At 40.9% G+C, this 12,576-nt stretch overlaps 1 protein-coding gene across 1 annotated transcript in view; it reads left to right on the forward strand.

The window, feature by feature from the left end:
• Positions 1 to 533: 533 nt before the first annotated feature.
• b4galnt4a (beta-1,4-N-acetyl-galactosaminyl transferase 4a) overlaps positions 534 to 12,576 on the forward strand; it is a 156,436-nt gene continuing 144,393 nt past the window's right edge. Inside the window, exon 1 of the mRNA XM_008411542.3 lies at positions 534 to 2,768. Coding sequence (XP_008409764.2) covers positions 2,627 to 2,768 — 142 coding nt within the window. The 5' untranslated portion in view covers positions 534 to 2,626. The remainder of the gene's footprint in view (positions 2,769 to 12,576) is intronic.

Here is a 12,576-nt window from a genome sequence, read left to right on the forward strand (position 1 = left end):
ACTGAACAAGAAACAGATGGCTGATTGGAAACTGGTTGCAGGTGTGAGGGGAGAGTAGAAAACAGGATGAAGAGAGCGAAAGAGGCACAGGGGGCTAGTAAACGTGAACATAATAAAACTACAGTAACTAGACAGAAGAAATAAACATAACTAAGAGCACTAAGTATAACTGAACTAAAATAAAACAAAAACAGCACTGATCTTATCAAAGAAAAGCAACACAGAACACTCAAGTTAGAATAAATAAACTAAAACTCTAAAAGTCTTAAACAATCAGGGATCTTAACATTAATCACTGTAACATTGACCAACATATTTGATGTGTATTGATGATTTTGATGGTGGCACTTGACAAAATGTATTGTTTGTTACTTTGTATTATGTTTGCATAGTGGCCTTGTTGCTGAAATGTGCTATAAATAAACGTGATTGATTGACCCACTTGAGCAGTCAATCCATTTCAGTAAAACTAGAAGGGCATCCACCCTAAGACTGGCTCAGCACCGTCTCAAATGGACAGTTTAAAAATCTGCTTGAATTGCATCCTCACCACATCCTGTTCCCAGAGAGGTTGTGTGTCAACTTTAAATAGGCAATCAATCGACACTCCATTTAATTCAGGTGTGCTGGAGAAAGGGCGCATCCAAATATCCTCACTGCTATTCAATTCATTGCCTTTACTTGTAGATACTGGCTGTTGAATATTATATGTGTGTGAGTGTGTGTGTGTGTGTGTGTGTGTGCGTGTGTGTGTGAGACGAAGGAGTTTGTCTCCACTTGGTCCGTTTTTGCGAAGCACCAGACTGAAGACGTCATCCAGTTTTAGGTAGAAAGAGTGAGGAGAAATAAAAGAAAAAAAAACACGACAAAATCATGCAAACGGAAATAATCGAGCTTATTTGAATTTATCATGCCATTAGTTGCTTATCGACACAGAACTAACTGTCTTTTTCCAGTTCAGTTTACCATAAACAGGAGATCAACACTGCACATCTGTTTCCTGTGGAAAAGCTGGATGTGTTTTAGGCTATGAATTCAGTTATTAAATGATGGATAATACTAGCAGTAGACCAAAAAAAAAAACCCGGTCAGGTTGAACGTCGTCATCCCGCCTCCTCTGCCCCGTTTGCAGACTTGCAATTGGTCGGCTGGCTCGCCACTCCCCGACCACCCAGGTTAGGTTGCTCCGTACCGTTGTGATGCTGCTCAATTGATGGGCGTACAGAAGGAGGATACCCTGACGTGTTCCCATTGTACAGCACAACAAAAACCATGTTCGTTTCTGTCTGCGTTTGCTTTCTCTGCGGCAAAAAATCCTCCCGGAGACCCGCTGTTTTCTCTCCCGCCGCACTGCTTGACAAGCGGCTCTGGCTCTGTTTGTTGCGGCCGTTTTAAAGGTGGGTAAAAGAAGCTCATGACAGGAACAACAACACAGGGCAGCGCATCGCATCGCGGCTAGCAGCAGCAGCAGCAGCAGCACACCAGCGTGCATCACTTTAATTCAGGTGAGCTTGTTTGACCGGGGTCCTTCTACGCACGCATGGCGGACTCGGACACTTTGGGGGAATTGCACCTGCCGTGAGAGGGAAGGGAACCGAAGCACATGGACGGATCTGCTCCCTGGACCTCACGTCGGACTGTCAGACCTGAGTAACCTGCGCCCTCGTCGCCCCGCCATGGAGCGTTAACAGTTTTAATTGTGTTATTTATTTATTTTTTTTTTTACTCGTCGCGGGGTGCGGGGCTTCGCGAACCCATCCGAGTGCGAGGATGACAGCTGATCGCCCCTCCTCTCCCCGGACCGGGATAAAAAGGCGCTCCAACTGAGTGAGCCGCCTTCTTTCTCAGCGGCGTGTGACAATAGATGGAGCGCGCGGGGCTGTAACGTTTGGCTTCCTCCTCGGTCGGGTTCTTCACTCCTCACGCTCTTGTCAAAAGATTTCACACAAACGCCATCAGACCGCATCACTGATTCGCTTCTCCTCTCCTCATTTGCAAAGATCAGACCCACCATTAACGGGCTCACCTTCTCCACATGGAAGGAAACTTTCCATCCCTCCTCTTGCTCCTCTTTGATGCTTTGCGCTAAACCCGTGACCGGCGGGGATGATCCTTGAGTGGCCGATGAAATAATCAGCGTCGCGGTGTCAGCAAAGGGCTTTGAGCCCCAGGGGATTTGGATAGATTATCGCTAGAGTGCTATTTTGCTCACCCGGTCACACTCTCGACTGAATTTAGCGGCTTTGGAGCTGCAGCCTTTTCACTGCTTTCGCCCAAGTGCGTGTGAACTCTAAAGCTACAGAGAGGAAGAAAGAGAGAGAGAGAGGGAGAGAGAGAGAGAGAAACGGGGGTGAATCCGCAAGCAATGCCTTGCACAGAGGTGCTTGGATCCAGATCAGAGGACACCACCAAAGTGCCGTCACGCCGCGGATGTGGGGGGGTGAGACGCGCCTCGGGGTTGTAGTCAGCAGTCCGTGCCGCGGGATGCCTTCGCCGTGACTTCAGGAGAGAGTGGTCCGCCAAGCAGCAGAGAGAGCCCAGCGAAGAGTCCGACAGCAGCGCCTTCAAGGATCACTTTCCCCGGACCCGTTTTGTCTCCTATCCACCGGAGGATGTTTCAGCGAGGATGCTGCGCTTCCCCGTGAAGAAGATCCGGAAGCAGTTCAAGCTCCTGCTGCTGCTGGTGCTGCTCACCTCGGCCGTGTGGTTCACCTACCTGCACATCAACCAGGGCAAGACCATCAAGCTGCACTTCAACTACGGAAAAGGTAGAATCCATTCACAAAAAAAAAAAAAAAAGAAAGAAAAAAAATCTGGAGCTTTAAGTGGTGACTTGAGCTCATTTTGCTTCAAGTCACTACCTTTCTGTGAAATCAATCAAATTAAATAGATGGTGTTTGTAAATGAGTTATTTTTCATCTAAAAGGTAATTTAATTCATCATTTCTACCTTAAAAGTAAAAGTTATATAGATTTGTTACACCCTGCATTTGTTTTATTTAAATTTTTTATTTTATGTTGTTCATAAAACTCCAGAATTACATGTAATGGGACAGACTTGACAGTTATCCAGTCATTGACAACGAGCGGTAAGCGAAAGCGGTCATTGCCAAAGAAGCTGGTTTTTGAGAGAATGTTCTATGTCCATGCATATAATGGAAAGTTGAGTGGAAGGAAAAAGTGTAGCAGAGAAAAACGCGCAAAACAGTTGGAATGAGAACAGCCTCGAGAGGATTGTGAAGCAAAATACGGCCAAGAATATGAGCAGGAAAGTCAATGAACCGTCACTCAGTGGTCCATAAAGCATCTATCAGATTAAAGTAAGGAAGAAAGATGCAATTTTGTTTTCTTTTCTCGGGTTAGATTTAAAGTCTTAGAGTTGAGAAGAATTGAGAAACAGAATCCAAGTTATCTGAAGCATTTTAAGAAGTTTTTTGCTGTTTATTCATATTTTTTTTATTTCATACTGCAGCTGTAAGGAAACTTTATAGCACTTTAGACTTATCGCCTCCATTCCTGACCACAGTGAAATAATCAGTCAGCCCAAACTGAACCCCAACCAAGTATTAACTTCATAAACTGCAGAAAGTATGGGGACATGTTTCTGTATTTAATTTAGTTTTTTTTTCTTCGATGGATTTAAGTAATATTCTGCATTTCTACTGCTTGGGCATCATTAGCCATAAGCAGTAAAAATAAAAATTAACAGAAATAAAGACTCAAATGATATCACTCTGTGTTCACTAAACCTCAATAAAATAAGTTTTACTTGATCAAATTACTAAAATAAATTATCTCTTCCATGATATTCTGAAATGCATCTGTGTCATTGCCTGTTATGGTATTCGCTGACATGTAATGCTGTCTTCCCGGTGATAAGGGACAAATATATTCAATCATTCTAGGAGCGGTCAACAAACATGGAAACCAAACGGATAGAAAATACAAATAGACATGTAAACAGACTTGTGCCAGTTAAAGTTCTGAAGATAATCATTAGTCTCCTCAACCTTTGCTCGAGCTTCGTTATAGAACATTACATTTACAATATAAAATGCCTGATTAACATATTTTTAATACCCTACATAAGTTTTTTTTTTATTTTTATGGAGTGGTGGTGTAATAAAATGACAAACCATTCCAGAAGGAAAGATAAAACTCCAGTAAAAGCTGCCAAAGTCAGCAGAGCAGCAGCTACGGTAAATAGCTGCAGCTGTGAATCAGGGAGGGAACAATCGCAAGTCATCAGACAATCTCACAAGTTGTGATGAGGTCAGTGTTGTCTTAACATAAATATAAATATCTATTAGTTTCATAGGCTGAATAAAAAGAATCCTTCCAAGAAACTCTAGCTCTACAGGTGCATATGACCCTATAGTGCGTGAAGAAGTAACAAAGAGAAGGGTGCAGGTCTGATAAATTAACAATGGCTTCCTCCCGGAGGCTAAGTAAAGAGCAACGCCGTCCGGGGCCATGTCGAGAGGTGGGCCGTCGCTTTCCACATTAATAATCAAAGGGCTTTTCATGAAGGTGGCCTCAGAGGTCTTAGGCTGCTTGGAGGCATATATCACATTATGGGCAGATGTTTTATTTTTATTTATTTACCTGCTTCATATTACCAGAGCTTAATTGCTGCGGTTGTTGTAAGATGATGCAGAAAATGACAGGAATGCCTGATGTGAAGTGGTGAGCCTGATTGGAAGCGTGGCTCCCTGCATTCCTGACGCTGACGGGCTTCTCATATCTGCCGCAGCTGCCGATGTAAGGTGATACCTAATGATTGTGATGTCCTTGAAGAGTGTTCGCGGGACTCTCTCTCACACACACACACACGCACACGCACGCACACACACACAGCTGACTGACGCACAGAGATCATTTTAATGTCTGGGGTTTTCCTAGCAACAGACTGGGTATAGTTTTCTGATGACTGGTCCCCTGAATCATGCTGAGGGGCAGCTTAGAGGCTGCGTCAGGATTTATGAGTAATTACTATAGTTGCGTGTGGCAAACTTTTCTTAATGAACATTATCGGCTTTCTATGTAGCAGAGTTATGGTTTTGCAAAACACCAAGTTGTTCTTAAGTGCTGAAACAAAAAAAACCCAGCTGATTTACAATTTTAGAAGGTGCTTTTTTTTTTTTAGCCCCTCAATAAATCTTGTATCCGTAATTTTAAAATACTGCACCTCTCCCAATTTTGAAGTTAATATTTGACAATGGTATGATTTGAGGATGGGCCACCAGTAATTAAAAGAAAATAGGGATTATGAAGGACAGACTAAAAGCATATTTGTATGATTAAATGTTCTCTCAAAAGCATCCCTTTACATGATTCATAGTTGGTATGGAGTTCTGTCCTTTAACAGCTTCATTTTGGCCCTAATGTTCTTCTTGTCATTTTGCCCAAACAGTCAAAGTCATGTTTTATCTTAAATAATCTGTCCAGATGCATTTTGTGGACAAAGATACAAGTCTGTACCTTGGTCATTCTTGGGTTGTTTCCAGGTCATTGAAGCTGGTTGCCTTTCATCTGATGGTGACAATTTGGGTCTCAAAGTAGCAGGATACAATGCAGTGCTCTAAAGGGAGTGTGATCACAAATGCACACGAGAAAACTGATTTTATAGCGAATAAATCAGACTAACTGAATTTCTAGAACGGCCTTGACCTCAGTCCACTTGAAAATTTATGGCCAATATCCCTAAAGCGATCTCTTTGTCAGGAGTCCAACTACTTAATAAACTCTACCGCTTCTGATGAGTGGAGTGGTCGAAAACGCAGCCAAAGTTATGTCAGAAGTTTGATGATGTGGTTTCTCTGCAAGTTGGTCATCGGCATTTATGCAAATATCATTTGAGTTTATGTGCATAATTGTGGCTTTTGTGAGGATGAGAGCAAATGGCGTATAATTCAAACTTGTGGATCTAATTGTAGTTCTAAAAAAATGAATAAATCTTTCTCATAATTGTTACCCTGGTTTAGAGGTACGTTTAACTACAACTTCAAAATTAGCAAATTGGCATTCTTGTGCGTGACAATTGTTTGCAAACATCACACCATCAGTTGGTTGTAATTTTGCCGTCGTTGCTAGAAAACTCCTGCTAACATGCACAATAGTGTGACAATGCCTTTGCATTTCCTGAAAGCAGAGACGCAAACTCACAATGATGATTTTTGACAGCACCGCTTTCCGCATTTTAGGGCTTCCTCTAATAGCCAGTCTTTGTGACTCATCTGTTGTGGCCGTCAGCCGAGGGAAGGGAGTTGTTACGTTGGGCTGCACTGGCCTTTTTTTTGTTGTCCTTTTTTTTTTTTTTTCTTTTTTTTCCCCCTTCCTTAATTGACTGTCTTCCGTTTAGCAGGCATCTGAGCAGGTCAAATCACTTAACCTCTCATGAATAACCCTGTCTTCTCTTGGAAGAAGGGGTTTCTAAGTGAGATGTAGCCACTGTTGAAAGTGGGCGCCTACGTCAAGTGTGTTAATATTCTCATCAGGCTAGGAGGTTTTTGGGTTTTTTTCTTCGCTACCAAACAAGAATATAAAAGTGCTAACATGAGAGTGGCTAGAGTAATATAGTTTGTCTATTGGTGGATTATTTGAATGATTGTAAAATTTGCTTTTGATTTGTACCTGTTTGGGAGACAATTTTCTGATCCTTGACATTTATACACTAAGAAAAATATAGACATGTTGGCATAAACTGCGCTCAGGCTTTGTCTAACGGGAAATGATGATCTATGAAATGTTTATCATCATAGACAGTCATTAAACTGAAATATAAAATGTCATGTGGAGATGCGGATTATCTGAATTCAACCAGTCAAAAGCTTGCAGAGCTTCGACTTTTTCGCATAACTATAAACTTATGTGTTCTATGGTGATTTAATTTGACAGAGCAATACAATGTAGTGCATAATTACGGAGAGAAAGAATAATGGCACATGGTTTTCAAAGTTGTTTTGTTAAAAAAAGAATCTAAAAAGTGTGGGATTCAACAGTAGAACCAACTTGGCGCAATTTGAAAGTGAAATCTTTGCCTGTTTTTCTTTGGAAAACAGCTTAAGCCAAGTAAAATTGGATCTGTGAACATTTATTATTAAGTCAAGATATTCCTTGTAGGAATTAGGTTCGTTATAAAACATTTCTAAAACATTCTGTTTTGTCTATGGTTTTAGGTTTGTGATCTTAATCCTACTGGAAGCTGAACCTCTATCTATGTCTTATTATATGTTTAAAGCTTGGGATCTGGTTTTATGACCTGCTTTTAACTTCTTCACAGCTTTATTTCTGACCAATTGGGTGTGTTATTTGGTCTTCTTGATGCTTTTTGTTTAATAAGATTGTCTAAAAACCTGACGCCTTCACAGAAATGCTGAATTTGCACTTTGATCAAATTACATAATTCAATGCCATGCTTGTCAGAGTTTTATTTGGAAAAAAAAGTGTTTTCTATTCCTGTGAAACCATATCTATGAATTACTGTATCTGTGTTGATCTGCTACATAAACCATAACAGTTTGTAGTTGCAACATTTCAAAAAGTGTTTCTTTTTCTTTTTTTAGCCATGTTTCAAAACAAAATGAGGTTAGCTTTTATTGTGATCGACCTTTTACTGATTGTTAACCCATCTCAAGGTTAAACAGCTGTGAGTGTTAATATTTTATACCGTGGTTTAAATGCAAAGAAACCGGTCCCAAGTAATTCACATCGGAGCGTTTTGGTTCGGATTTGTCATCGTTTGGTGGCTTAAGCTGGCCTCAGCTGCGTTGTAAAGAGCCATCATTTTCTGCAGGTAAATAATTTAGTACGCGACGGAGCTCTGTGATAAAACGGTGACAGAATACTGATAGGTAGTTCAAACACGGACACCTCGTGATTTGTTTTATTTTTATTGGAGATGGCTGGAGAGTTATGGGAAATATTTCTTTTTAAATGGTGACACAAGAACAGTAAAGTTATTAAGGGAAAACGTGATTTTTTTTTTTTTTTGCGGTACAGAGAGGGTCTTTATACTTTTACTAAAGTATACTTTGTACTAAAAAGGCTCTACAACTTTAAATATTTGTAAAGCCTCTTCAGATGACATAATTTAAGAGGCTTTCATTAAACATATCAGTGACCATATATAGACCATTTATAGATGCTTTATTTAAATGCCCAGTTGCTGTTGCACCTATGACGGGAAGAAGAGCCAGGAAGATGTAATTAAACAGTTTTCCGAGTGCTGGCTGGCCAGCCTGGCCTTATTTAATCAGAATTTCAATGAGGAAGTGTGTTGGCAGGCGGTGTTCTGCTGCATTTTAGATGAGTGCCACATTTCTGTGGCCACCCAGTTGTACAGTGGTCCCCCTGTTTTCCAGCATCAACAGGTCCTCTGAGGAGGAAAAAGGCTGGTCTCCACACACAGGCCTCTATTGATTAAGTATGATTACACACACTAAGGGGGGCACACATGTCGGCGCATACACTTAGCCATCCCTCGGACAAACACAAATCTGTTGCCTTTTATTATAAAAACAAAAACTCATAACGCGTCCCTATCGGCGGCACTTTAAAGTAGGAGGAGGAGATCTGGGAAGGAAGGGATGTCTCAGGGGCCTCGACAGATTGGTGCCTCGGTTGCCCATGGAGACAACATATGGGAGAGGAGCTTGTAGTGTGTGTGTAGCTTATTTTATCTATACTGGAACTAGGTTCTGATGAAGCTTGCATTTTAATATAAGTCAAAAATCAAGCAAAACTTGTGAATGATGTTTTTTTTTTTTTTAAATCCTTTTTTTTACTATGATTTCTACTTCAAGAAGAGTAACTCCAGTGAGATAGAAATCCGTTTAGGTTGGATTTGGGTTCTTGTTAAGCTTTCAGCTGGAACACCCTTCAGAGGGTTTTCTGCACCTGCATATTTTCAAATGTTGTTCTCATGATTTCTCTACATTACTTAAATTTAGTGTTGTAGTGAAACATAAACCCACCCATAGGAGAATATTCGCAACCTTTTGAATATTATTTAATCATGCAACAATGAAGATGATCATTTGACTTGTCATATTCGTAACTAGTATCCCGTGGTTTTAACCTCTTCTCTCCTTAACCCCATCATATATCATATGGATCATGTCGGAGCGAGTTATAGCAGAGCCCAACAGAGGACCCGTAGTCCGCAACAACAAAGAGATTTTAGGACATTAATGCAGGGATTCTGTGTGAACCCAGCTGAGTGGTGTTTATTTTTAAGCATTACCTCCCCACGGGTCTTTCTGTATGCAGAATTTCTTTATCTAGGTGGAAGGAAGTCGGATATCAGATGACGGTGAAATTGTTTTATTACTTCGTTACCAGAAACTTTGAAGTACAAACTTTTGATCTAATGCACTTTATATATTTTTTAGTGCCATACTGAAGAGTATTGCTGGCCGTGATCAAAAATAGACTCTAATTTAATTTCTATTTTCTCAGAAAATGACTAAAATAAATATAACAATTCCCACTTTTTTGAATTATATTATTTGTATGTATATATATATATATATATATATATATGACATTGTATTTCATTTGAAGATCTATATTGACAGCAGTGTGTTGCTGTTAGCTTGGATCTTTGGGTCTGCTTTGGGCTCCATCACAGCCTCGGCCATCATTTTAGCCCTGCAGCTTATCTGACCGACACAATAAATCTCTCTGGTAATTCCATGGCGAGGATGAACAATGTCCCCACGGCAACTCTCGCGGCCTCCCGAGTGCGCTCAGGATGCTGCCTAGAGGACATGGCGGAGGTGCAGACAACAGATGGATTAAGACTCGAAAATGATACCTCCCTCTCTTCTTATGTGCATGTTGTCAGGTTTTATTGAGTGACTCAACTCCTTCCTCTGATTGTGCTGAGTTTTGTACCTTCTGGTAAGAAAACGTCTGTTCTTTGCTGCATGAAAAATTTGAGCTCTTGAACATTCCACACTCAGAATTTATTAGATTGTGTACTTCAGCTCTTGTAGGTGCCAGATGTATTAAGGATTGAGAGACAGAGAGAAGCAGGGATGAAGGGTTGGTGAAAAACACAGGAACTGGCTTGCTCCAGAGTGCTAACCTCTGGGTTAATGAAATTTGCACCTTCCTGCGTAACAAGTCAGCATCAAGGCACCAACCCTTGCCCATTTAGATGAACGCTCTGGCCTGGTGCCACATGCTTTGCCGCAGGAGATTTGTTTGTGCATGTGTGAGGGTGAACTGGTGAAATGGAGAGATTTTGTGTGAAAGAGGGCACATGTAGTTTTGTGGTTTTGTTATTGCACACCTTCCCACTCTTGCTGCTGCCTGCACTTTAGGCCCAGTGCTTAGTCAAGCGGAAGAGGAAGCAGCTGAATGATGGCACTGTCTGCCCGCTGGCACCGTCTCTCTGAACACTTTTTGGTGGATGGAGATGGGGGGTGGATGGTGTTTAGGCAGAAGAAGGACGGCGCTCTCACGCAACAGGTGGGACACACAGCAGGAGAAGATGTAACCGTGATTCGTGATAACTTCAGGCCTCCAATGGGTGTGGTGCGCAGTCGGTGTCATCTGTTCGCCTAGCTCATGGAACCATGCACACATTACATTGGAGGTATTGCCTTGCAAAAGCATATATAAGTCCTGATTTATTTATTTTTCTTCACTTTTCCCTTTGCATTTTAGTGAACAAGTATCATCAGGAAAACCAGGTGACCCCACTCTACAAATAGAAAAACTAATTGTCATGCATTCCATAAATTTGGTCTTTATGAAGTATGGCATTGCAACATCATAATGTGGGGATTCTTTTCCTCAGGAAAAATTGGAAGAAGTTACAAAACACTTAAAAGTGGACAGTAGTTTCACTTTCCAGCAGTAAAACGGCTCCAAACTGCGATCTGCAATGGATGGAATAGATTTAAATCCATTGCAGAATTTGTGGCAATAGGAAACGGTTATCATGTAGTCTGACTGAACTTGAGCTACAGTATTTTGAAAGGAATGGAGTGAAAATGCCAGTCTGTTTATTGTACATGTTTAAAGCTTTTATGTTGTGCGAAAGCCATAGCTGTGCAAAATTGTCTAAACACGGATCTGTGCCACACTTTTCAGATTTTTTGCTGTTAAAAAAGATATATGCATAACTGATTTACGTTGGTCTGTAACTTCCAATTTCAATAAGTTTTACTGAAGCCTGTAGTTGCTACAGGACAAAATCTGGAGAAGTTAAAGGGATTTGAATGTGTTTCTATAGGTACTGTAACTGTGTAAATCTGTTCAGGTGTAGCTTCAGCGCTCTGTCTTAGAATGCAGCAATTACTTAAACAATGCCATTAAGACTTAATTAAGGTCAATTTTCTCAGCAGAGACCCATAAAAAGCCTCTCAGTTTGGACAATTTATTAGGACACAGCTGGGAGACACAAAGCAGGGGAGACAGAAAGCAGAGGGAATGAGCTGGTGGTTTTATGAGCCGGAAAACGGAGACGGGCGGGAATATCGACTGGAGGCGATCGTGATCCATGTCATGATGGGATTTGTCAGCTTCCCCAAACTCTGCCTTGTTTCTGCTCTCTACTCCCCACCTCTGCAGAGGGATTTTCTTTCATAGGGTTTATTTGCAGCACTGCCCTGTATCAGCCCTGGTGTTGCCTTACAGTAAGTGATCCGGACCTTGCGGGATTTCAATCAATCATCAAAGAGTGAGTGTCTGTGCGCTCCCTGCTGCCCAGAATGAGCTATTCTGTAGTGGTAGTAAATGGGAAAAGGTCACCTCTCTCTGAGGCTATAGCGGCTTGAAACAAAGAAAGGGAAGATCACAGGATAGCGACGGCTTAACCACAGAGACGGAAAAAGCTGACTTTTTGGCAGACAGAGGTGTTGGCTGCATTGAAATCAGCTCTGTGGGTTTTTGTTTTTTTTACTGCCCTCCTGAAAAACCACTAAAATGAAACACTTGATATACGATTGTAAATGTGACCATAACCTGCCCATCCCTGTGTGCTTCTGTCTTTGTTGTGTTTCCTGTAAGCTTATTATGAAATCACTTTAATTCTCATTTTGACTCTTCATTACACACTTATGAATATTTTCACATTTGTCAAGCTGTGAAAAAAAAACAATTGTTTACATACACTGCCACCTACTCCCCCCACATTTTTTCTTTATTCTCTCTGACATTAAATCAAACTAAACTTTTCCTCTTTCCGGAGGGTTAGGTGATGCTGTTTACGAAATGAAAGAACAATAGAGCTTTTTAATTCAATTGCATTAGTTTTTGATTTAATTTAAAAAGGACTTGTTCTGAGGAAAGCTGGGAGATGAAAAAGGTTTACATTCATTTCCTCATTCTTTAAAACTGCCTTTAAAACTACAAATAGTCTGAGGTATTGTTCTGTCCTAACTGACCTGAACCAGGAACATTTCAGTCTGATTTGATGCTGGTGAGGGGGGAAAAAAAAAATTTTAAACGGCGTATAAAACTGTATGAATAGCTTTTTCCTAATGGAAAAAGTTTCACTTTCTTTTTCTCCCTAAAACTGACATTTAAGGGCTTTTTGCTGACATGTTTGGCTGCCATTTAGATT

The sequence above is a fragment of the Poecilia reticulata genome, chromosome 6 (assembly GCF_904066995.2).
Source record: "Poecilia reticulata chromosome 6, P_reticulata-male-v2, whole genome shotgun sequence".
Classification (NCBI taxonomy): domain Eukaryota; kingdom Metazoa; phylum Chordata; class Actinopteri; order Cyprinodontiformes; family Poeciliidae; genus Poecilia; species Poecilia reticulata.